The sequence below is a fragment of the Coturnix japonica genome, chromosome 2 (genome assembly GCF_054131305.1).
Source record: "Coturnix japonica strain WE chromosome 2, WE-NBRP24, whole genome shotgun sequence".
NCBI lineage: Eukaryota > Metazoa > Chordata > Aves > Galliformes > Phasianidae > Coturnix > Coturnix japonica.
Genome location: NC_140664.1, coordinates 131,742,377 through 131,767,995, shown reverse-complemented (window position 1 = coordinate 131,767,995; position 25,619 = coordinate 131,742,377). Strand labels below are relative to the sequence as shown.

Genomic DNA, 25,619 nt, shown 5'->3' with positions numbered 1-25,619 from the left:
TGTCCATTTGTAGTCTGCTGTAGGCTGGGCCCTTCTCAGGAACATGTTTGCTTTATGAATCTGTTAAATTGAGTCTATTAAGAATCTTAGAGTTTAGCTAAAAATAGATAGAAATAACTGAGCTAGTCACACTAGGAGCTGTTCTAATAGAGACAGGGTCTTTGAGGGTATGGTTTATTTGGTAATAGTTAGATACTTTAAGATAACTTTTTTTTTTCCTACCTAGCTCTGACGACAAAAAAAGGGAGCCCACAATCTCTTTGAGATGTAGAGCTTTTAAAAATATCAGCATTTGTTTTTCCATGTGGATAATCACTTCAGTGAGGTGATATAATTGGCAGATGCTTATGACTTCCCTGAGGCACCTTTAGCAGAAAAGGAGTTAGTGCAGCAACTAGAACTAGTTACATCTTTCATGTACTTCAGAAATGCAACTTTTGGTGCCTGTTTAGTGCTTTTGCCTTCTCCTTCTGTTCTTTTTGAAACTGATGTTGGCTTCTGTAGACTTTGACCATTAAGGGGCATATCATGTGATCTTCTGCTAGCTTGTTAATTAAGTTCATCAATTGTAGGCAGACATACCTGCTGTAATTGATTGATACCTAAGAATTATCTAGTGTGGTGTAGTATGTGACCTGTGTTATCTTAAGATGGAAAGCAAAAGTTCCAATCTTCTGTAGATCATTTTCATTGAAAAATGATGCATGGAAGTTTGAGAGACTTCTTTCCTGTTGACAGAGAGAGAATTTAGCCATCTGCCAGGTTGTTCAGAATCTTGGATTTGGGCTGCTGTATAATAAAGAGCTGGCATATATCTGTCTCTTCTTAAACATGCATCTATTTGTATGCTTAAGTTTTTAAAAGCCTGTATAAGTAAGTGGGGGGAAAAAATGTATAAAGCAGAGTTAAATGACTCAGTTAACTATTATTTCTGTAAAGAAGTAATTCAGTGTTAGTAATGATTTGATTATGCTTTGCTGAACCAGCATTTCACTTCATAGGTGTGAAATCCTAGGGATTACTAAATCCTAGCTCTTAAAATTTGAAATGAGTCTTTAATAAGCTAGGTTTTTTGGATTACATACTAAGTTATTTAAGTGTAAAAGCAGGGTTTAGTAATGCATGAAATCAGTACTTACTCTAACTTACTTTTTTTCCCTCAAGTTTTAGCTTGTAATTTCTAGAATTTCGTTCACAGTTCTAAGTGTATATTGAATGTATGTATTTCTGACACCTAGGTCATCACAAACTTGGTGAAAATGCTGAAAGCAAGAGATACAAGGAGAAATTTCTGTCCACCAAATCACTGGCTCTCAGAGCAAGAAAACATTAAAGCAGATAAGGTAAGTGTAATTATATTCCTTCTCACAGAGCATTACTGATGATGAAGCTTAATTTTTGATTCCTAACAGTACCAGCAGTGTTGATATTTTGCAGTTTTAACATTGGTTAAAATGTGTAGTAACACTGCTTATCTCTGTAGTATAGAAGTCTTGCATCTGTTACGAAGCCTCTATGTTAAATTGCTTTACCAGACCATAGTGTAGGACCCACACTACAGTGCAGTATTTCAATTAAGCTCTATATACAACCACAGAGAATTGGAAATTGTGTAGCTTTTTTGCAGTTAATTTTCATATTATTTTAAGCTTTTCTCAGTATAAAAATAGGGCAGTTGTTCTCTCATGGAATCATACCTCAAAATTTACTTCCAAAATACAGTAAAATTCAGTCGAGTTTTCTGTGCTTATCTCACATAGCGATCACTTCTTTCCTAAAAGCCCTTGAACAAAATGGCATTGCTTGAACTTGTGTATGTATGCATGCATATGAAAACGCTGTTGTAAATGTACATGCGCCTCCTTTGAATCATTGAAGTTGGATCTTAAGCCAATCATATCTGAGGCAAACTACCATGCAGTGTTAGATGTTCCAATAGTTGGATGTGCTGCATGGCAATGAAAAGCTATAGACTGTTCCATTTATTTTTGATTATTGCTTGTTTGCTTACCTTGTGTTCAAGATTTCTGTGTGACAGTTCTTCAGAGTTGGTGGGAAATAATGCCCACCCACCTTAAAGTAGTAGTCTTAAGCAGTAGTGTTATTTTGATTCTCAATTCAAAGTAAGAGGATTTATTTTACATCTCAGAATTCAAACTCTACTTTTGTAGGATCTTAAATATCAAAATTTAATGTGTTCATCTACTAGGTTACACAGCTCTATGTGCCATCTGCCAGGCATGTATGGAGAGTCAGAAGAATGGGAAGAATAGGACCATTACAGTCTACTTTGGATGGTAAGATACAACCTTTGGCTTTACTGAGGCAAAACACAGTTGCCTAATGCGTAGAAAACCTATCTTTTACAGAGTTGAGCTGAACATCTTGTATAAAGTTTTAATAATAACAGAAGGCAAAGCAGTCATTTATGGTCTTATTTGAGTGTGTTTGTTTATCTTTGGAATATTGTGTAACAGCTTCTCCAAGCTTCTGCTGGTTTTGCTGGCATTGATGAGGTGTAACAGTAACAAGTGATAAGTGTTAAACAGTGTGAGTATGTATGAAAGGCAGTTGCTGAAGACAGAAAATGCATATATTTGTGTAATATACAATATAATAATGTTTTATTTTACTGTATACATATTTTTGGTATCATGATAAGTATTACAGTTAGTAAATATCGTCTCTGATTGGACTTCTTTCTTTGAATCACTCAAAATAAGTAAACTTTTAGGTGGAACTATTAAAGAAGCATGTGAGAATTGGGCTAACTTAGATATCAAGGAAAACTTACACTAGTTTAATTAAACTAATGCACTTTTTAATTTTGACAGTCTGCTTCTGCTTTTCAGGCTCCTTTATCTTCACTATTTTAGAATTCTACCTTGCTATGTTCTAGTTAAGTCATAAATACTTGGGAAGATTTTAATATTAGATTAAAAATGAGAACTTTAAGCAGCAAAATAATTTGTCTGTGAGTCCATTCTCTCTTTGAAGATTATTTCACTTCCCAGTGTCATAGCCAGCAGATCGTTTACAGAAGACCATAGCCTTTGTATGCTACCATAGAGTTCTGCAGAACTAAGAGATTTGTCCAAGTTTGAAACATAAGGACTTGTTCTTGATGACCAATTTTGTTTGAATAGTTAGAATGATTTTAGTTTACTTTGATTACTATAGTAATCTAGTTATTAGGTAGCAACTAGTTGATCTAGTGTAAGTACTCCTCAGAACTCTGAATCAAAATTTTTTGTTCAGTTTAGTTTCTCCTTTTGGAAATGACCAGCTCTCAGCAGTGGGTAGTAGGAAGTCTTGAAAATAAGAGCTTAGCAAAGATTGCTGAACATCTGTGTGCTTTCTAGGTATTGCCGTGCTGTATTGCCTCAGCCTCTTCCAAATTCAACTTCCTGATGTCAGGCCTGTTCCATGTTTGTTACTCCCAGGTTCTCATCCACCTCCTATCTTGCTAGCCTCCTGCTAGCCCCCTTCCCCTCAGACTTGAAACACCTTGAGCTCGCTCTTTTCTCTCCCTTCCCATAACTCAGTGTTCTCTGTTTCCCGGGTTAGCTTGATTTGGGTGACAAACACATAAGTAGGCCTGATAAGAGCTGAAATCTCTTTGCTTTTCTGTAGTCACTAAGGGAATTTCTGTTCAGCCAGTTGCAGGTTTTTTTTGCAAAATTTGAGGATTTGTGAATCCTCTGTTGAATTTAAAATTAATCTGTTTAGTTCAAAGATGTATCGAAGGGAACACGTCAAGAGAAGATTACACTGCTGGTGTAAACATCATTTTGATAAGAAATCAGGCTAAAACCCGTGCAGTCACCTGCTTGTTTTTGCACATTCATGTTAAGTGTGCGTGTGACTTATGCAAGCCCTCTTGACTCCATATGGGATAAAGCCAATTAGCATGAAAGTACCGCTGCATCGCATATGGCCGTGTTTATTTGCACTTTTTCATTTGCCTAAATGGCAGACTCGTAAGTTCTAAATGCCCTCTGTATTGATGACTCCATCCCATGTTTCTCTTTAAAGAAAGAAGCTGTGATGGAGAAATGCAGATAAAATTGACTAATTGACTGGAATAATTGAACCATTGAAGTCGTGTAGTAGTTTACCCTTGCTGTACACGCACTTTTTATTTAAAATGCTTTTAACCCTTAGCTTAATAGACAACACACATTGACTTTAATTAAAAAACTAAGTGTAATCACAGTTAAGTATTTCATCAGAAATTCCAAAGGCTTGCAATGTTCAAGGTTTCCCCAAATGAGTATACATCAAGTATAGTGGTGTATTGGGTTATGTCCTGTTAATTTAGTGCTTATTATATCTCTGCTTAAAGTGCTTTAAGGAGTAAAAATAACACCAGAATCAAACAAACAACCCCCCCCTTCCCCCAAGCAGAAAAGCCTGACAAAACAAAAACCAACCTCCTCTACAAAACATCTCATCAATGAACATTGCTGCGATGCCCTGTTGTAGAAGGGCAGTATTTCTGTAGTAACTAAGATTTCTTGTGATTACTGTAACCTTGCTATTAGGAGAGAAAACCTAGAGAAACAAATGCTATTTTTATGTTAATTTTTTTTTAGATTTGTTTAATTCTTATTTAATGTGTAAAAGAATTTGTTTGAAAGTGGATATTGTAGTTGAAAGCGCTTCAAATGTTTTGGATATTGGGATGGGAATGTTGTGTATTCCTGTGATTAAAGTCATAATTACGTATATCTTGTCTTCTGTGATGTGCTTTTTCTTAATTAAGAAGTTAAAAAATCAGTGATACGACAGTAACTTTTCTTCTGAAGAAACTTAAACATGAATACGTTTGTATAGATTTAGTTCTGAGACTGCTTTTTATTTCTGGTTGCCTAACATGTTGAGAAAGGTAAGGCTTTGTGTTACTGTTTCATAAACTATTTTAATACCTGGATTTTAATGCAAAGTAAATTGAGTTACTTGATTTAAAGAAAGAAAAAAAAAAAAAGTCAGAACTGTTTAAAATTGTTTCCAAAATTATTAAAATATTATTTCTATTTTAAGTGGGTTTGGAACCAGCACCTCTTTCTGTATCTGAAGAACGACAGCTTGCAATTCTGACAGAGCTACCTTTTGTCGTTCCTTTTGAAGAAAGAGTAAAGGTACCTAATTTCTAAGTTAATGTTCAGTTTTGGTTTTTGAGATTCTTTGTTTCCTTTTGTTTTTCAGTAAGCTTAAAAAAGCATGTGGCTAACTAGAAACTGGATTGTTTCTCTGCAGAAGTATGTGACATGCCATACTTGTTCATGTGGCACCTGAGTATATAAAGTCAGACTACTTTCTTCTTTTTTAATGATTCTGTTGTCCTTTATAGTAAATGTATTAAAATTAGGAACACAGATTCCAAGATATGAGAGCAATGATGTATTAATTCCTGATTGATCTACGTGATTGCACCCTCTTGTGGTAAGCAGTGTGTTAGCTTGTATATCTACGACCAGCTGATTGCAGGGGCAAGACTGGAGCCTGGTGCAGAGAGTGGATTTACTAAGAACAAGTTGATAGATGTCCATTTTAACAAAACATTGACTTTTTGCATTCAATGTCTGAGCAGATGAACATGAAGAATAATCCAAAATTATTGTACTGTTTGACTCATTTTTCTGTATTTTCTAGATTTTTAATATATAATTGCTAGTTCTATCAGCTATTTCAGTTTGCAGTATATACTTCTTTTAAGCTATAATTGTCATAGGGTTGTTTTTTTTTTTAACTGCTATTGTTGTCGAAAGTACCAATTACTTAAAAATAAAATGCTCAGTGAACTGTCTTGGAAACATTTAATTACAAGGCACCATCAAGGGAATGAAGAACAGCTCCATAGGGAAAGTAAATCAGTATTTGTCAAGTACTGCCATGTGGCAGGACTGAACTGGGATCACAGCAAAACAATTGGAGGTGACTTCAAGCAGGGGCTTGTATGTTAATATCCTGTCACTGTCTATAACCTCTGTACTCATAAAGCTTGAAGTTGTACATATCTTAAGTTTCTGGGAGTCACAAAACCTGTTTTCTATTATCACAAAAACTGAAACTTAGGTTCTTGTTTTGGAGGATAGCATATTTTCAGTCATTAAGAATTAATTGAGGGTTTGTGAGAAGGACAAAGCTCCAGACTACACGCTTCTGTTATTCAAAGACAAGATCCTCTTAAACTGCTTGTCAGACCAAGTTTGGTCCTTTTTGTGTAGCAATAGGAGCCTACATGCTTGTGGAGTTTCCTACCACTCCTTTTACTGCAGGTTGTTTTGTAGGAAATAGCATTACTATTATTTTATCCCCTTCCCAGTTGTCATCCCTTATAACAGGCCTGGTGTTAAGGTTATGTTTGCTCCGTATATCCTTTCATTTTCTAACTTCTTCAAATTTCCAAAAGTTAGTCATTGTTATAAGCAATTACTCAGTCCAGTTTTATGGTGAGTTGCTCAGCTTGCTAGACCCAGGTTCAGTACAGTTGTTCAGACAACTTTCAGTCTGCCTCACTGTCCATTTCCCTTAACCCATGCTATTGTCAGCTTGCCAGCGATGATGTTACAGTGTGTTTCAGGCACACTTTTCCATCTGTTATTCTTAAGTCACTGCAGATACTTCAGTTGCACGCCCCTGTTCTTGGTTTCAGGATTTGCATTTGCATGAACATTGAATCATGTAGGAGTCCAGACTGTACCAAAACAAACTTTTTTCTTTGACAACCCCCCACAAATCACTTACTGTACCTAGTATTGTGCAGTAGTAGCTAATAAATCACACTCAGTGTATTCATATGCCCTGTCCATAAAATGAAAGTATGCCTGGTTGTGTGTCTTGAAGACATTCAGCAATAGGACAATTTAGATCAGAAGGGACTTGTTGAGGTACTCTAGTTCACTTCCCACTTCAGTCAGGGGTACATTCAAAGTTAGATCATGACGCTAAGTCAGTTGTCCTGATTTCACAGTCTGTCTGTATGATCTGTTCTGCTATTTCTGATTTTTCTTTTTTCTTCATGCCTGCTGAGTGTTTCTCTTTCTGTACCTTATGGCTTTTATTTTCTTGGATTTTGCTGATCACCATAGGGAAGTCTGACTTTGTCTACAGTGATTCTCCTACCAGGAGAGTCTTGTTTGCTAACTGTAGCATCCATACAAGTAGTAGATGTTAGATTTCACTCTAGTGTTGTCTGCTCGTGTCAGATTTTCCTCTTTCAAAACGTGTGCATGTGATTGTAAACATCTGTGCAAAAACATTTTTAGTTATGAAAGCAATCTGATATTACTGGGAGATTACATCTCTTAGAAAATATACTGAAGTATTCATTCGATATGGGAAATATGTGAGAGGACATCAGTAAACAGATACTCCCTGCACTGGGGGTATTTCGAACATTATTGATGCATTAGGCAAAAAAGCCATCCTGCATTTTGGTATAGAAACATAGTTACAATTATTATTCAGAGGAAGTCTTAATGGGTTCCTGTTGTGATGACTTGCACAGGGGCAATGTGAAATTCAATTTATGCTTCAGCTGGCATTATTATTATTATTTTTTTAATGTTAGTTGGTATGACATTCAGGCAGTGCTGTCCACTGTATCACTGGGAATTACTTGCTCACTGCTTCCAAGAGGAGTACTGAAACCTCATATCTTGCTACTGGAAATAATTGTTAACTAAATGAGGATTGCCTCTGTGTTCAAAATACTCATATGACCTTTTCCCTTTGTCTTTGAATACTTTGCATTTCAGAACTCTGAAAGTTAGGGAGAGGAAGCTGGAATGACTGACACAAAGTCTGTAGAGGTGCCTCTTTATGTAGAAAGAATTGAGGATGATATCTTAGCACGAGAAAGTTTTTGCATGTCTGTCCCCTCTTCTTCCCTCCCCTGGGACATGGCTCTGTATTTCTGGAGCTCGATGACAGAGAAGACAAATCACTTGAAAGTGAGTGCCCAAAGCAGCTCAAGGGACAGTAATAGTAGTGAATAACCATCTTTTATTGAATGTCTAGATCTATACAGTAACTTGATTTCTTTTCATTTTAACAGATTTTTCAAAGGCTAATCTATGCTGATAAACAAGAAGTTCAAGGAGATGGGCCGTTTCTGGATGGAATTAATGTCACCATTAGGAGAAATTATATTTATGAAGATGCTTATGATAAACTTTCTCCTGAAAATGGTAGGTTTACAATGAAGTTGTCAAATTCTAATGTATTTAATCCATCTCATCAAGTATTTATGTATTTGCTTACTTGAGCAAAACAGTAATGAGCTACTAGATCTTTTGCAATGGCTGTGACTAAAAATGGCTATCTGTTTTTTCTAGCCAGCAAAGGAATGCGGGAGAGCATTTCTCCTGAGTGAAGAACTAACTAGTAATTTTTTAAACACAATTCAGTTTGTGGGAAGACTGGGCAGTTCCTAGTAGATCTAGATGTATTCACTAAGTTCAATGCTTGGTGGTTCAGGAAAGATTGTGATGCTGGGCATTCTTTCATGAATATCAATTGTCCATCCATAGTCTGTGCATGAAATGAAGCAGTAGAAGGTTACTTACTTACTATTGGTTGGTTAGTTGGGAAGTAAGTATGGTCAATACAAAGTTTATTATAAAAGCTGTGTTTATAGTCTAAAAGCCTTCAGTGAGTTGAGCAAAAGGGCTTACGTTCCCAGGTATGTATACACAGTTCTAGGATTCAATATTATTTGCTCTAGGATTTGCATTAGAAAAATTCAGAGAGAATTTCCAGTGAAGTAGGAGGAAAAAAAAAAAACCACAAACATTTGAGCCACTTCTGTCTTTCTGCCACCTCCCCACCTCAAGTAACTGTTCACATTTCCAACAGAGAAATGGCAGATAGCAGCTGAAGTTTAAGATTAGATTTTTTGCAAGAAAACTGAGTTAACCTCTTGTTGCTCACGAAGCACCATCAGCTCCTCAGCCTGGGTATCTGAATTGCCTGTGGTGCTGACCATGTTCTTTTCTAGGGGTAAGCAGTTACCTATCAGAGCAAGCAGGAAAGTAATCCAAAGAAAGGGATGAGCACTAAATCAGTGAGCTGAAATGGATCACTTCAGGGTTGAGAAGAGCGGACCTATGGAAAAGGGGATGAATGGTGGTGGATAAAAGGAGAGTGGGAGCACTTCATTTGATGGTAACAGGCTGAGAAGTGGTTTCATTTATTTCTCATTTCTTCATCCTTTGTGTGTGAGGAAGGCAGGAAAGGATTGTGGATGATGGTATCACCTGTACCTCCTTGTAAGGTTTCTCTGTGTTGCAAGCAGGTTTGTACAGTACAGTATTTTTCAATCAACAAATAAATTAACAATGCAGTGTTGTAAGGTTATTTCTAGGATGTAGCAACATCGCAACTTCTTAATCCCTCTCAAAAGCAATCTTCTGTGAAAAAAGCAGAACACATTGAACTTCAACACACCTTGCTCAGTGGAATTATGTGCCATAGCATGGAGTCCAAAGTAGCAGAAGTATTAAGTTGGTTTCAAAGAATATTATTTAAGGTGTTGCACAGCAGTCAGTCCCTCTAAAGGAACGTAGCACATACTGACAGTTCCTTCAGACAAGACAGAGTAGAACCTTTCATTCACAATGCTTTATGCAAATAGAATTGTCAAATAATTACTGGGGCTTGTGAAAATATTTAGTAGAATTTTTCTTCCCCCACCAGTGTCTTTGTAATTCATCCTTTGAGCTCTTACAGCAAGATGCCTTGTGCAAATTGAGTCCTACACATTAAATATCCTGAAATTCAAGCCAATTTTGCAACAGTACTACTTACTAGTGCCTGTTTTTTTAAATATACAAATAGCATAGATAGAAACATACAAGTAGTGGCAAGCAAAATTCAGGTAGCTAGTTACATTTAAGTCTCTCTTTCTCCTTTCTCTGCAGAACCTGACCTAAAAAAGCGCATTCGTGTTCACTTGCTCAATGCACACGGTCTTGATGAAGCTGGTATTGATGGTGGTGGAATTTTCAGAGAATTTTTGAATGAACTACTTAAATCAGGATTTAACCCTAACCAGGGATTTTTTAAGACCACCAATGAGGGTCTTCTTTATCCCAATCCTGCTGCACAGATGCTTGTTGGAGACTCTTATGCCCGACATTACTACTTTCTTGGAAGAATGCTTGGAAAGGTAAAAACAGAGCTATGTAATTTAAAGCTATTGTAATACTGAAATTTTTCAGTGAATGTTTTTGGATGGGGTAGATGGGAAACGTTTTCCTCAAGTGTAGAAAGATCCTCAGAACTCTCAAATGTTGGGTTTGAGCATTATTTCCACATCTTACTGAACTTTCTCATTCATTTCACTAAGTTGCATCAAAAGTTTTGCTATCTAAAATGGAATGTATTAAAAATGAAGTCTCATTTGTCTGCATGAAGTATTTTGGAGCCTAAACCCTGTTGATTTACAGTGAGATTTCACATGTGGTTGGATGTCCTTGTTTTAATCCAGCTGTAAGCTTACGAGGATGTTGACAAACCTGTGCTGCTGAAATAGATTGCTGTTCTTTAGTTCATATGATCATAGGAAGACTTCAGTTGGAAGAAACCTACGTAGTCTGCCCTATAGGCTTGTATGTGTAGTTACAAGAAGAATATTTCAATAAAATGATTGTAACTTTGAATCTTTAATTTTTTCTGGCAAAACAACACATAGTTTTCTGTAACTGGATTTTAAATGTTACTGCAGAGAGAGAAGTTGTAGAGGGTATTTTATCTCCTGTAAGTTGCTGCAAGTACACTTTCGTCTTTTTAAAATCAGAAGGTCTATTATTGAACTTTTTGAAGGCGTAAATTGTTTTTGTATTTGCAGAATGTTTGCGTAAGGTATGAACTGACAGCATCATTTAATAATTACCCACATCCAGCTGCACAGGCACCTTTTTAGTCATGTATTTAGAGACCTGATGAATCCAACAGAAAGATAAGGCACGACCATACAGTTCAAAACCTGCCTGTATAGTGGTCTCAGTTCAGTTATTGAATACCCACTCACCTGTTTTTAACAATGTGTCTACTTTATGCTTTGCACAGGGTTATTTGAGAGCAATAGTAGGTTATTAAAAGCCTCTTTGCAAACAAAGCGGATATATTGCAAAGGAAGCAATCAGGCATCCACAGCAATTTCTTATTTGTGGAAACCGGTATGTAAAGAACACTGCCACCGAAAACTCTCACTTAACAAGTTTCAACACTACCAGAGAACAAATGCATTAAAATATACTAATCTATCAAAATTCTCTGTCTCTTGGTAACCACAGCTCAGCTTTCTGTACTGTAGGATTGCACCTGATTCACTTTTTATTCTCATTTTTAGAGATTTAGAACTTACCTTTAAAAATTGTGCATATAAAAATCATGCATTTAAAAATTACTGTAACCCTTGAGTGAATTACTAATTGTCCAGGTTGTACTTGTGTAGCTAGACTGAAATCCATGCTGTGCAAACTGCATGGCAGCTTTTACTGATGGCTGGATGAGCAAGAAGTCTTGTGAAAAAATACCATGTGATGATGTAGTCACTTATGTTGTCTGAAACCATTTGTAAAAAAAATAAAAAAAGAAAATAGACAAAAAAAATCCAACCAATATAGAAATGAGTTTGCTTAACCAGGAGCTACTCAAACACTTCCAAAGTTTACATTTCTCAACTTTCAGTGACTTTGCTCTGCAATGTATTTTATTGCAATGTTATTTTAACGTTAGAACTTTTTGAGCAGTTTCCCTTTCTTGAGAGTAAAAGCTCAGTTTACCATGAGCACCTTGTGTAGTGGTATCATACCATCGGAGGGCTTTGCAGCTGGAAACTTCTCAGTTCCCCTGCTGGAAGAACAGTAGTGGCTTTCTCAACCCAGAGAGCTGATGCTGTCGTGTGCTCTCAGGGACATTCAGACAGAGGTATTCTATCCCCAAATCCTTCTTTGTCCTTTCTGAAAAGTGAAGATTTGACCCATGTAGCCTTTCACAGTTGAGGATGGGATGTTGCAATCCATTTGCTCTCACAGTAGGTATGATTGGGCAGTCAGCAAGCAACCTGTTTGGTTATACATGCAGTAATATTTTATCAGTGCTGAAAATCTTCCCATGTGCGGACTTTGCTGTTGCAGCTTTGGCAGCGTAGCAGACTTGATTTGCTAGAACACAGAAGTTGTGTTGGCAGGCAACCGAACCTTGAAGCGACAGAACCAGAGAGTGGGAACTTGGGAACAACACCTGAGAATCTGAAGTGAGGGGTTTCCCTCGATTGTTTTTTGAATATCTGCTGCAAACATGGAAAGTTGGAAACATTGTTAAGCGCTTCAACAGAAGCAGGGATCAGGAAAACAGTGACAGCTGCAGAATTCTGTCACTGGGCACCACTGACAGCCGAGACCCATCCACTTGGCTCCAATTCTTTGCATTTAGAATTAGTTTATATCAAGTATAGATAATACAGTTGTTTCATGATATATTAGCATTAGTTTAATTACATGTCAGGAAATCCACTGGAAGAACTATCATTTTTATGGTTTCCTTCCTTTTAGACTTGAACTTGCTGATTTCTGTTTACGTGGCTCTGCAATGGATGTCTTTGCACCTTTAAGAGGCTGACTCTGAAGCTGGAGATTCTAGTTTCATGCAACGTCAGTTGTACTGAATTCAACCATCTCCAGTTCTCTTTCCTTATTCTTGCATATTGAAGTGAACAAGCAGGTTGTGCATTCATTTTGCTGAAGAACATAAGAACTACCTTTGACATATAATATTAGGTTTCTTATCTTAAGCAGTCTGTGGTCTTTTGAAGACACTGGATTTCTGAGAAGGTTCATAGTTGTTTTGTCAGAACTCAGATTCAACTTAGATGTTTGGGAAGGCAGAATCCACGCTTAGGTTCCACCACTTCCACCACTCCGCTTTTATGCCAACCCACCCCTTTGCTTGTTGTCCTTTAAAGATCCTCTTTGAATTGTGAGTGAAACTGATAGTTTGTGGAAGTTATTTCCTTACCTATTAGTGTAGATGTAAGCTCTTCTGAATCTGTTTTCTGACATGGTTATTCAGCCTGACAGTCCCTTTGTGTACTGGTTCATTTAACATAACCAATTATCTTTTGATTACAAATAGCTATATTGGTAGTAACCTTGTAAATATATGTCTAATGCTAAAAGACTACCAAAATGTGGTATTTTAACTCTAAATCTTTAGGAAGGAAAAGTGTGTATTGATTGATTGTGATATTTATTGGGTCATAATGTATTTAAATTTTCTTTAATGCATATGTTAGTGATTGTTTACCGTGATAAAGTGCATAGAGGTCTCTGCAAGGAGTTCTGCATGGAAAGAATTACCTCATGTCACTGGTCACTCCTCAATTAAAAGTTCCATTAGCAGATGATTCCTGCTTCTGGTTTGTGTACTGATTGCATTTTATTGCCTCTAAATCAGGTTCCTAGACAGGGAATAAATAAACAGCTAGAGTGTGTGGTAATGGTATCCTGATCTTTTTTCATGGTTGGAAACACCTACATCCATTTAAATCAATTAAGTTTGGAATATTTACTGAAATTCTTTATTGGATTTGAACTCTCTTTGAAAGTGACTATTTTCACTGCTATTATAATACAGATTTATCTTAGAAACCCATCCAGAGGTTAGTCACATAGCAGTGAGCGTTCCAATTGTTCCAAAGATTGAAACTTAAATAAGGAGATGTCCACCTTTTATCTTCTGTTCTTATTAAATTATGTTTAAATTTGAGTCAAGAAAATCTATTAAGCATTTACAGGAACTTCAGTAGCGAATGATTAACTCTTAAGTTATCCAGTACCTATAACCCTTCTCTATCCCAAATGATACTGATTGCAGTTGATGCTGTATATTTAGACTAAGTTACAGAGGTAACTGATGACCTTTACCAAAATTTATGAAACACTCAATTTTGGTAATAAAACTTCATGTAATAAAATTGTATTCTAAATTCTTAGAATAAAAGTAATTGAATGACTTGACACTTTGAAATTGGAAATGAACTCGAGGTTGTTAAAACTGTTATGCACCAACAGTGTCTAGAAATGCATCCCTGCTTTTAAATGTTGATGTGTTAATGGGTCAGTCCGGAGTTCACTTTATGCTCATCTCATTCCTGTAATCAGTTTTGGGTCTGTACGTCGAGCAGAGCAAAGCTGGCAGGCAAAGCCCTTCACTCACATCTACGCCTTTGTCACCCAAGATGTTCCCTGAGAAAGTGACTTAGAGCTACCAAACAGTGGACATAGTGCATTGTGGCATGCATTAAATAGAAGTAATTTTAGTTTCCTGTTTTGCCATATCAGTTTGATTTTGCCAACTTTAAAGGATGTAATTGAGTCTACCTTTAAGAAAACTATTTTACCTTAAAATTACTAAACAGTAACTTTAAAAATGCTTCAAGAATGTTGGGCATATGTCAGTTTTTACTTATGTTTTAAGTTTTATCTTTTTTGTTTGCTGGCCACAAAGCGTTTTTGACTATGGTGAAATATTTATAGAATATAAATAATGCAGTAGAAGGAAGTGATAATGCTTTTGCCATTCTTTTACTGTTTTAATTAATGGTTCTGTACAGCTTTGAAGATCTATTGCGCTCTGTAAGTGCTAAGTATTATTTAATAGTAACTGTTTAAAATGACTGAAATACAAGGGGTTGAGGTCTCGAGGGCTGATTAGGGAAGTAACTGAATTGGAGTCCTATCATTTACTGCTTCAGCCCATAAGCCCTGCATCTTTCTAGGGGTGAGACTGTACTCTTGTTTAGGTTTTAATATGCAGTTCTGGGCTGTGAAATATTAACATAGGTGGGAACAGTGGTTAATTAAGTTTTACCAAGAAAGAGTTTAGTTGAAATGATAAAAGAGAAAATTAATTGCACACCTGAAAGTGTAAGTAAAAGCAGTAAAGCTGCTTCACGCTCACAAAGGTTTAGTTGGTTCACCTGGGAACTTGTTTACACAACTGGAACTTTGTTCAGCATGTTGTAATGTCCTGCGTCCTCTCCTGTGTAATGCTGGTGTGTGTGTATGTTTGTAGGAAGTGATTTGATGCTCTAAACTTTGTCCTGTTTTAAAGGAGGTAGATATAACTAAACAGGTACGCTGTGGGACCTGTAGTGCTTGGATAATGGACATACCACAGTCCCACTCAGATGTAGTTCTTGTTATTCTGAAAGCAAGGAAGAGCCCTCTGAGCCCTGAGAACTGCATGCTGCATATTTCTACCTGCGTAGAATCATAGAATCACAAGATTGGAGAGGACCTACAAGATCATCTGGTTCAACTGTCCCCCCACAACCTGCCTTCGTAGCTGCTGCCTACAGCTGAGACGCACTCGAGTTGCTGAGATGCCTCTATTCTGAAATCTGTTTGCCTGAGCTGTTCCCTGTTCCTGACATCACAGATAATTAACAATTCAGAGTATTTTTAAGTATCTCAACATAATACCCTCCTAATTCTCAGTTTAGACTATCAAATTGTCATCCATGTTGCTGAAACGAGTAAAGAGTTTTGTAACTACTCAATATTGCAATCAGTTTTAATTGAACCAGGCTGTACAAATGCTTTACTGCAGCTGTAACCAGCTAATCTTGTTAAAAAGATTTCTCCACAGCTGGTTATCTCTAAGGGGTGGTCATGCTTCCCCAACTGTAGCTGTTTCTGTTGCAGATGGCCAGTTCAGAGAGCTGGGTGGGCAGGAAACAGCTCAAAACTGGGTAACAGTAGCTCCCAAGGCAATTTGTTAAGGGAATATGAGGGAAGGAGTGGATCTCTCCCCTTAAATCTATAATCCTGGCTGCACCTTGGAGGCTGGAGTTCATGATTTTACTTACCAGCTTTTTACTGACCTTTTTTTTCTTTGACTTTATTAGGACAGCTCGACTTTTATACTAATTAAAACATTATTCTTTGTCTTTTTCCCAAAAATAATTTGCTTCTAACTCTGCAATTACTTAACTAAAAGGAGTGGTACTAATTAAAGTTATTTTCAAGTTGCAAAATTTAGTTTATTTAAAAATGCTTTCTATAGTTTTTAGATGAAGTTATAAATGTTCACTTTGGAATTACCTGAAGATTAATAGTGATGCATTTCAAAAGCATTATTTTTTTATTGATTCTTAATGTAGTAAATTACTGAAGTTATTTGGCAGCAAACAGAAATAGCCAGTGATGTTGTTCACATTTATTTTCCTGATAGCGTCACGATTTGCATTAATTGCATTGCAGCTGCACTCACTTATATTAAAAAGCTTCTACTATAATTAATCCTTTTTATTTCAAATCATTTTGGCACAATTTCTAGCAATAAACACTCATAAAAGACGGACACTTGAAAAATAACATACAAGTTTCTTCAATATACCTATTGCTGGTTTTTTCCTGACGCGGAATTATTGATAGGCTTCTAGGATCAAGTGTTGCGAGCGGCTGAGACTTAAGACCAGTTTGAAAAATGCTAAGTGGATTATTTTGCATAAAAAATAGACAGGTTTTGAATTTGTGTAATTAACCTGTGTTTAGAAAATACCTTGATTTATGTCTACATTTGTATTTCACTTGCATACATTATGGAAATTTAATTTATAATCCATTTAGCTGATGTGATCATAGTTTTTAGTGCTATCATTTATTAGTCCTTGTATATTAAATGCTCTAAAGGCTTAAACCTGCCTCGTGTAAAAAATTGCACCTCTGCATTTCCATTTTATGAGTCATAGATGGAATCCCATTTTAAATCTGGGTAGCTTTGATATATTTAAGGAATTACAATGGCTTTATTGTTACTAATGCAGGAACAGCAAACACTGACCTTATACATTGCAAATTAATGATTTATCCCTCTAGTTTGCTTTTAAAGTCAACTATACAAATGAGGATTTCGACTTTACACCTTGAATAAATCATATAGCTCTAAATATAATGCACCCTTTGGCTTTGAACTCGTTATTGTCAATTCTTTCTGCAAGGTCTAACTCACCTCATAGAATTGTTCTTTCAAAAGTTTTAAGAAATTGTGTGTATTTTTCTTGAAGTCTTTGGAATATCATTTAGTGATTACAGCTGCATTTATTCTTTCTTTTCCTTTATGTTCATTGTACTGTCCTGATTTATGTATTTATTAAGCTTGCAGCAGGCTACAGATGAATTAAGCAATGCCAAAATACAGGTTTTGCAGAGAACAAACAGCGGTGCTGTGTTGATGATGCTTTTCCTGATCAGCCCAGCTGGGATAGTACTGATAGCATGAAAATCTGAGGTGCAATGTGGCAAATAAGCTGGGCAATAGGAAAGGCCATAAGTAGGCAATGTATTTTAGGGCTTTCTTGAAAGGAAAAGTCTTCTATGTTTGTTTTACTCATGTAAGCTTTCTCAAAATGCTTGCGTTTCCTAGCTATGAAGTTTCCATCTCTCCTTTTTGGAAGAGTTTCTCTGAATGTCTTTATCCAGTTATGAACGATTATGTGAAAAATGTGTAAAGTTGTACTTTACTAAACTCTTCATTGTAAACTGAAGTGTAATCTATTTATGTACACTGAATCAGCCGAGTGTTTCTGTGATCTTGTCCATTTTCAGTAATTTCCGAGGAAGGTTTAACTTTACATTAAAAATACACATTTTCATGAATACTGCAAGTTCAGCTCAGACTCATTTCTGAATCAGTAGCCATTTGGCAGTGTAACGGTACCAGGTGTAGGAAGAACGAGACATACAGTACAGGTGTGACAAGTTCTCCACTTGGACGTAAGCAGGAGTACCATCATTCATCCAAATATGCAGCAATAAATTTGTAAAAGCTGGATTTTTTGGTTGTTAAAGCATAGCTCTTCTTGCAGAAAAAAAACCTGTACAATTTATGCTCTTCCAATTTGCCATAATACTTTGCACACAAAGATCAATGGTAAGTAAGTGGTGACCTTGCATTTTAAGTCATTGCATCATTAATTTGTAAAATTTTGGAGCTTTCTATTTCACAAAGATGTTCAAGTTTCAAAACTGTGTTGAAACTTTTAAGATTATTGCAATATCTGGGCTGTTGCCATACTTAGAAGATCCTATTTGGGCACCGTATTACTGAGCTGAGAAATAGACAACGGTATTTGTAATTCTTTCATGTATCACAGTGAAATGTAATGTGCTTTTAATTGCTTTGCTTTTCAGGCTCTTTATGAAAATATGCTGGTGGAGCTGCCCTTTGCTAGTTTTTTCCTCTCAAAATTGCTGGGGACAAGTGCTGATGTTGACATTCATCATTTAGCTTCATTGGATCCAGAAATGTACAAAAACTTGCTTTTCCTCAAGAGCTATGAAGGAGATGTAGAAGAACTTGGACTAAACTTCACTGTGGTAAACAATGACCTCGGGGAAGCACAGGTAAGGAGCGGCTTTGGGGTTGTTTGGGTTTTTTTTTTCTCTTCAGTGTATGGCTGACGAAATATTAACATCTCTACTCATTTATTTTCATTTTGAAAGTGATAAGGAATAACTGTGACAGATAGTGTCTGTTGTGAGGTATCTGTAGGGATTCTGACCCTGTGTTTGAAGTAGGAAATAATGCTTTTTATACTTTGGAACTGTACTTTTGACAGTGATAGAAGGGTCTGGCAGTTTGAATAATAAATAATAGTGATGTTATTTGATTCCACTTCAGACAATTGCAGAAGTTAGATGATAAGCAGACTATAGAAGAACTGTTTGGTTTTGGAATTGGAGTTAGAAAATGGTGCTTTTAAATAACAGTGATCCCTTGTGAGATACGGGTGGTTTCAGCTGTAACCAGTAGTCAGAGGAGAGGGCCTGAAATGGAACTTCAATTTTTAGAGAACAACATCTTCATTTTTCTGGGTTACTGAGCCACCAGTGAGTCAGAGAAGTGGAATTCGCTGCTTCTAGAAGTGGGTTAGTTAGGTCCATAAGTTTGAGTCTGTAGTGCGCTTGCATTTTGCAATTAGACTATGGCCTGTTTACTCTGTTGTCAAAGCTAATGATCACTTGTGTGTGCTCATGGTAGAAAACAAATGTCAGCGTGTGGTTAATACAGCTAACCGCCTTTGTCACGATCCTCCTTTGACTGTTGAGAATTTACAGTTGGTGTGCTTGTGGACTGCTTTCAATGCTCTTTAATTAATATTTGGGTCAAATAGTAGATCTGACGACATTGTGATGTGCAGCAGCATACTGGTTCAGGGCTTTTTCCTTGTGAAATACATAAAAGCTCTATAAGTGAGAATCGAGTTCTCTTTGGGTTGCAAGCTGGCTGAGGAAGGCTTGGTCTGGGCATGCTTGCACAGCAGTAGTACCACTGAGATGCAGCAGCGAATCTTTGCAATTGTGATGTCGAGTTCTTTTATTGCTGTTTAAATCATAGCCAGATTGCTGTCCAGGACTTGTCTTAACAGCATCAGGCTTAGACTTGGTCTTTACTTTTCCCGTTACCAATTTCCTGCCATTTAGGAAGCTCTTAAAACGTGGATTGTATTGCAATTTTAAAATAATAGCCTCAGATTTTGGGTTCCTGGATCATCACGGTGAGTTGATTGTAAGTGGCTGAATTATTATACTGAATTCATTTCTCTGCTATAGGTGCATCTGGTTATTGGGTTGCAAAGCATACGAGATGACAGTTTCTAGTGTAAACTAGGACTTTCTTGCTGGGAGGGGAGGCCTGTTACTGTGTGTATTCTCTATCTTCATTTACATAAATCCAGTTTAGTTAATATCTTCTGCAGAGGTGGTAATTTCCATACTACATATGTCCACTACATACACCCTCAAAAACTCAGCCGTACCAGCAAGTTAGAACCAACCTCAACAAGTAAGGTAGAAGGACACAGAAAAGTGAAGTAGATCAGAAATAACACACAGGGAGATCCAGGACAGACATGATGCCAGTGGCACCTGCTGCCATAAAACTTGTAATAAGTGTATACTTGCCTTTAGTTACTTGGCATAACCTTAAAGGTTAAATGTAATAGTGAGCTTTTGAGTAACTAAGTGAAACACAGGTTAAATGAAGTACTGCTGTTTATACTTGGAGAGAGGACACTATAATCTTGAAGTATTAACTGTCTTTTAATTAAACTGTATCTTAGTGCAGTTTGATACAACTAATTGGTTCTTTTCAATATCTTCTGTGTTTTAATGCAACAAGTTGCTTCTTCTATTTCATTTAATTATCTTAATAAACCTTGTGGATAAATACTCTGTCTGGTATTTGACTCGTAACCATTGCATACTAATTGATTGTGTCAAGGTAATGCTAATTCACTTTGGGAAAAGAGCTTAATTTGGCACTCCTTATGTTGAATGTACATTATCTCCAGTTTTCATCTAAACAACCACTTTAGTGACTAGTGAATTAGTGCTCGATAAATGCATCATAAATCTATCATTGTAAGTAGCCATCTGTGTGACAGTGTCCATCCAGCAGTTGTGGCACAAAAGCATTATCTACAATGAAAGACGCATTCAGAAGGGGCTCTATTGCCTGTCAGTGGTAGAAGGTAGAAATTCTATTACCAGAGTATTGATTCCAATCCTGTAATGTGCTTTTAGATCCCATTAAACTATTGTCAAAGTGCATTCACCAGAAGTTGAAAATGGTACTTAATAATTTGCACATTAGACCTGTTAATTGGGGAGCTCTGCCATCAACCTTACCTTCCAACACTAGATAGCTTTAATTTTTGATGAAGAACCATCTAATGCAGTAATACCAAACTAGTTTTTAGCTGCTAGATCAGCTGTATAAAATGGCAGCAAGTAAAAAGTCTCAAAAGGACTATGAGACAGCAATTTCTATGAAACTCAAAGTGTAGAAGTTGATGTCAGGACATGGTTGGCTTCTTAAAGCAGATGTGAATGCTGTTTTTGTTACTGGAAGTATTTTAACAAATGAAAGTTGAGTTCTTTGCTTTTAAATTTCTACGGGAGATGATTCTGAATTCTTAAAAATAACCACATAAGTTTCTTTTGTGGTGGTTTCATTATGAGGATACAGTAGGTTGGATGGGTGATAATGGAAGTTTTTTGAGAAGCAAAATGTTTAAATTGAGGCTGATTGTATTCAGACAGATTTATAATGCTTTTAGCAGTTGCATTCTTAGACAGTCGAGTTTCCTACCTGGGACTCTGCTTGAACATCTGGAAGGGAGATGATAGGGAAAGGTAGGACGTTTATCTACATGTTTCCAGAATGGGGAAAAACTTCAGCGATGGTGTGAAAGGGGAAAAAACAACAAAGAGTGATGGGAGGCCAAGAGAAAAGAAGAATATATTCATCTGTGCTAAAAACAGGCTTGTAAGAGTTCTTGACTTTATTTAATAGAACAAATGCTTTTTGAAGTTATGTAGGTTACTTGTCTTAAGTACTCAGATGCAAAGAAGAGTTCTTCATACTTCAGAATGCCTAGGTGACATGGCCCTTATTCTTTCATAAAGTATTCCACTCCCTTACTATTCCCTTATTCTCTGTGAGCCTGGGAAGCCAGTTGCCACATCTGTGCAGGAGTTACATTAGTTTGCTAGTAGAGTTGCTGCTGATTGCCGCTAAAGACATTGCAAAGCAGCCTTGCATGTTAGATAATTATCAGCGAACCAGAAGATAAATCTCCTGAATTCATTCTCCCTAAGTGGTATTTTCTACTGTTTCTCATGGTGTGTATGTATATGTACTTCTGTTTTATTCTTGTGTTCAAAGTAGTAGATGCAAGTCAAATGTGTGTCCAAACTGTTCACTTGAAATGCAACTGTACAGAAATTGTGTATATATTTTTACAAACTGTAATGGTCATACTCTAAATAGGGATACAAATGTAAGCTATGCGCAGTTTCTGGAAGCATGTATTTGCAGTAACATATCATTGTCTTTATAGCCTTGAAAGTTTTAGGTGGTAATAAGAAGTGTGCGCAACAGTAACTGGAGGTATCTGTAACCTTGAGTCAGAGGCTAAAAGCAGAACTTCTTTCCACAGTCCTGAAAAAACAAAGTAAAATTAGAAGTAAACCATCTTTCCTAGCAGATTTTAACAAGTGTGATACTTTTCTATCCCATGTTAATATATTCTTTATTTTGAAGACACATTCTGTGAGTTTGGAATAAAATTACAGTGTTGTATGGTATTGTCTGAATTATCCAAACACCTAAATATGTATAATTCATTTGCTTTTAAAAATGCATTATTTTGGTAAGGAACAAAATTAAAGTGGAATATACGTTTTAACTTAGACGTACATGATAGAAAACAAGGTGATGGCACAAGGATTTGCATTTTGGGAAGCCTCTGTTCCATCTTGTACCTGTGTGTTGCTGCTTTGCACCATCTAGTGGCAGAAGGTGGATGGATGAAAACCAAAACACGCTGATAGAACATTAAAGACACAGTGGCTTGTGTTGAGGTCTTTTTGAATAGGAAATCTTTACCTGGCATTCTCAACTTTATAAATTAAATAGGAAAATTAAACACTGAATGCATTTTCCCTTTAATCCACTGTGACGATACCGCTGTTACAATGCAAGCGTATGCTTGTGTTTGTTTTCTTTATCTGCTAACCTGCAAGACTAAACTCATCAGTGGATTTATCGAGTAAAAGGCAGGAATCTCTGAATAGAATTCTGTAGCCTGTGTTATCTGGGAGGTCGTATTCACAGATCTTAATGTTCTCTTTTGGCCTTTAAAGTCTATGAATCAGAACAAGTGTGAATGCTCAGGGGAGCTGTGTTTTCTTTAGTACTGAAAGAGCTCGTGTTATTGGGTAGTGTATTGCAAAAGAAAAATATTCCTGTGTTTAATTCTGTATACTCTAAAGAAAGGATTATTATTCCTGGCTGAAATGCACTACCTTAAAAATAAGTAAATCCCTGTCTCTGCAGGGTGGAAAGCCAAGCACTATTGTGAAAGGTTCCAAAGGTGACTGTATTGCAGCTTTTCAGTTACTTAATCCTTTCAGTACTCTAAAAGTCTGTTTGGATTGGGCTGCTATTCAGCAAAATTATCCCCATGTAGTAAAGAGTAGAATAGGTAAAAACCAGTGGCTTTTTGATGACAATTACTGTTTTATGTCTAAATGCAATTACAGTAGGTTTGTTTTCCTCCATTTTGTTTTTTTCCATTACTTTTTTACATTCACATACTAGAATGCCTTGCCGTTCAGTTTTCCAGTTCAATGGGATTAAAGTTTATCAGGGTGATGAAGCCTAGCTGTGTTTGCAGGTGGTTGAGCTGAAGCCAGGTGGGAAGGACATTCCTGTGACCAGCGCTAACCGAATCGCCTACATCCACCTGGTGGCAGACTACAGGCTGAACAAACAGATCCGACAGCACTGTCTGGCTTTCCGTCAGGGATTGGCCAATGTTGTGAATCTGGAATGGCTACGAATGTTTGATCAACAGGAAATACAGGTACTCCTGCTTTAAACTGCAGAAAACATGCTTTAAACTGCAAATATTGGTTTTTTAATTATTACTTTTGCCTCTAATACAGTTGTCTGATTTCCTTCACTGTTAGGTTTTGATCTCTGGTGCCCAGGTTCCTATTAGTTTGGATGACCTTAAATCTTTCACAAATTACTCAGGTCTGTATGTTTTATGTGAGGTAAAGTAAATGAATAAATAAATATCTGTTATGACTGATAAGGCATAAGTTAATTTGCTTCTTATGCAAGTGTTTTTTTAAGTAAGCTTAAAATGTAATTCTGCAAATGACTTGGTCATTTATTTTTCAGACAGCCCAAAGAGAGAATTCATACTTATTCCTTGTAAGAAAATGTAAGGTGTCTTCATTCTTCTCTGAATTTACCATGAATACAACGAAAACTGTTAGGTTTCTTAGTGGTTAAGAAGCTGAAAGGGACAGTAGCCATGGATAAGCAATGAATGAGACACTAGAAATGCCGTCATTGAAGATACCTTTAAATGACAGAGTTAGCCTTGTGAACCTTGTGGCGTTGAGTTTTTTTGCAAAGTTTTCAAAATTGTTGGTATGTTACCTGAAGGGTTTATTTCTTGCATAAAACTGCTCTGTCCGTAAATCCGTTAAATCTCTTTATAGGTGGCTATGCAGCAGACCATCCTGTAATAAAGACGTTCTGGAGAGTTGTAGAAAGGTTCACTGATGAGGAGAAACGCAAACTACTCAAGTTTGTAACGAGCTGCTCTCGGCCACCTCTTCTGGGGTTTAAGGTATGTGTCATCCTGACTTCTTAGCCAGTTTCTCTCAGCATTACGTCTTTCAATACAGGCTCTTCTGTAGATTTACTGGGCAGGAGTTAGGCCAGTTACTTGCGTGGTGCTTGCGGTTTGAGTTATCCTATGATTTGTTCACATGGGTTATCTAAGTCTTTTGTTAACATGGCTTAACCAACAAACCAGGGAGTTACCAGGAAATGAGTAATAGCCTGTGACAGTGTGATGTTTACATCCACCCACACCCTTCCACTTTTCTTAAAGTTAGTGCACATTAAGACAGAATAGAACATTTCAGTTTGAAGAGTCCTTTAAGAATGATAGAGTCCAACACCTTCCCCTCTCTCAGAAGCTGTAGGGAGCAATGAGGTCACCTCTCAGTTTTCTCCCCTCTAGACTAGACAAACCAGACTAGGGAATCTCTTGACATTCATAGCTTATACACAGCACAGCCTAGCTTTGCATCATTTAAGAATTTCTCACTGCCAGACTCAGAATAACATTTGCTAAGGCTAATTAAAGTTTAATAAGCTTAATAAATGTGATTGTTAGAGACACACAAAAAAATAAATCATGAAAGCATAGTTGAAAATTGTTAAGTTCAAATCGGGTCACATAATAAATTGATGATACATTTTACTTCCAAACTATTGCAGTTTCCTGCTGTGCAGTATTTAATTATGCAAAAAATGGTGCCCTTGGCGTGACATTTCAATTTAGAACTTCATTTTTCCATTTTTAAAGCTAAAATAGAGGAATTCAATTAGCATTTTGAAAGGAACACTAAAAATTGCAGCATTTTAGCCATGAAATGCTTTTTTTAAGGCCTCCATTTGAGTAATAATTTAGCTTAGAATCTCATTGACCTTCTGCCTTTGGAGCAGGGCTGGTTTTTTCAGTTTCTAACATCAGAAGTGTTCTACTTCAGGCAACCATTTGATCAAATGAATGCTTTGTTGCCAGGAGAAGCAGTACTTTAGAGTAACAAATATCTTTCTCACTATGGTCTTTCTGGGAAGAAAGGAATAGTCCTACTTATTGAAACAAAATGTTACATACAGAATTACATGCAAGGGACAAAAGTCTATTCTTCACACCTATGGTTAATCATATCACAAAAATAGTCAGGATTTGACAAATGTGTATCATTACAGTGTCCTGTGATTGTGCACATCTGTTTCACCCCCATTAAGAGCTGGGTGATTTTGTAATCACTCTATGAAGAAACAGAATAATTTATGTAAATAAAGTTAGTTCTTCATTTGAAGAATATCTATTTCTGCTTGATTTAGAGTTAGACTACACTAGTGGAAACAGTTGTGAAATCTTACACATGTACAAGTCTGTTCAAGTCATTAGTTCTGCTTGCCTTGAAATTAATAAATTT

General features: G+C 36.6%; 1 protein-coding gene across 6 annotated transcripts in view; it reads left to right on the top strand.

The window, feature by feature from the left end:
- Positions 1 to 25,619, top strand: part of UBE3C (ubiquitin protein ligase E3C) — a 59,848-nt gene that overhangs the window by 29,908 nt on the left and 4,321 nt on the right. For 3 of the 6 annotated variants that reach the window (XM_085540666.1, XM_085540667.1, XM_015852830.3), the window contains 9 exons: positions 1,239 to 1,343; positions 2,210 to 2,297; positions 5,044 to 5,141; positions 8,063 to 8,195; positions 9,927 to 10,174; positions 18,210 to 18,422; positions 23,261 to 23,449; positions 23,556 to 23,622; positions 24,099 to 24,229. In XM_085540666.1, coding sequence (XP_085396792.1) covers positions 1,239 to 1,343; positions 2,210 to 2,297; positions 5,044 to 5,141; positions 8,063 to 8,195; positions 9,927 to 10,174; positions 18,210 to 18,422; positions 23,261 to 23,449; positions 23,556 to 23,622; positions 24,099 to 24,229 — 1,272 coding nt within the window. Of the gene's footprint in view, positions 1 to 1,238; positions 1,344 to 2,209; positions 2,298 to 3,362; positions 4,731 to 5,043; positions 5,142 to 7,763; positions 7,959 to 8,062; positions 8,196 to 9,926; positions 10,175 to 18,209; positions 18,423 to 23,260; positions 23,450 to 23,555; positions 23,623 to 24,098; positions 24,230 to 25,619 lie in introns of those variants that run through there. The other 3 variants (XR_014943651.1, XR_014943650.1, XM_085540668.1) reach the window with 3 other exon arrangements.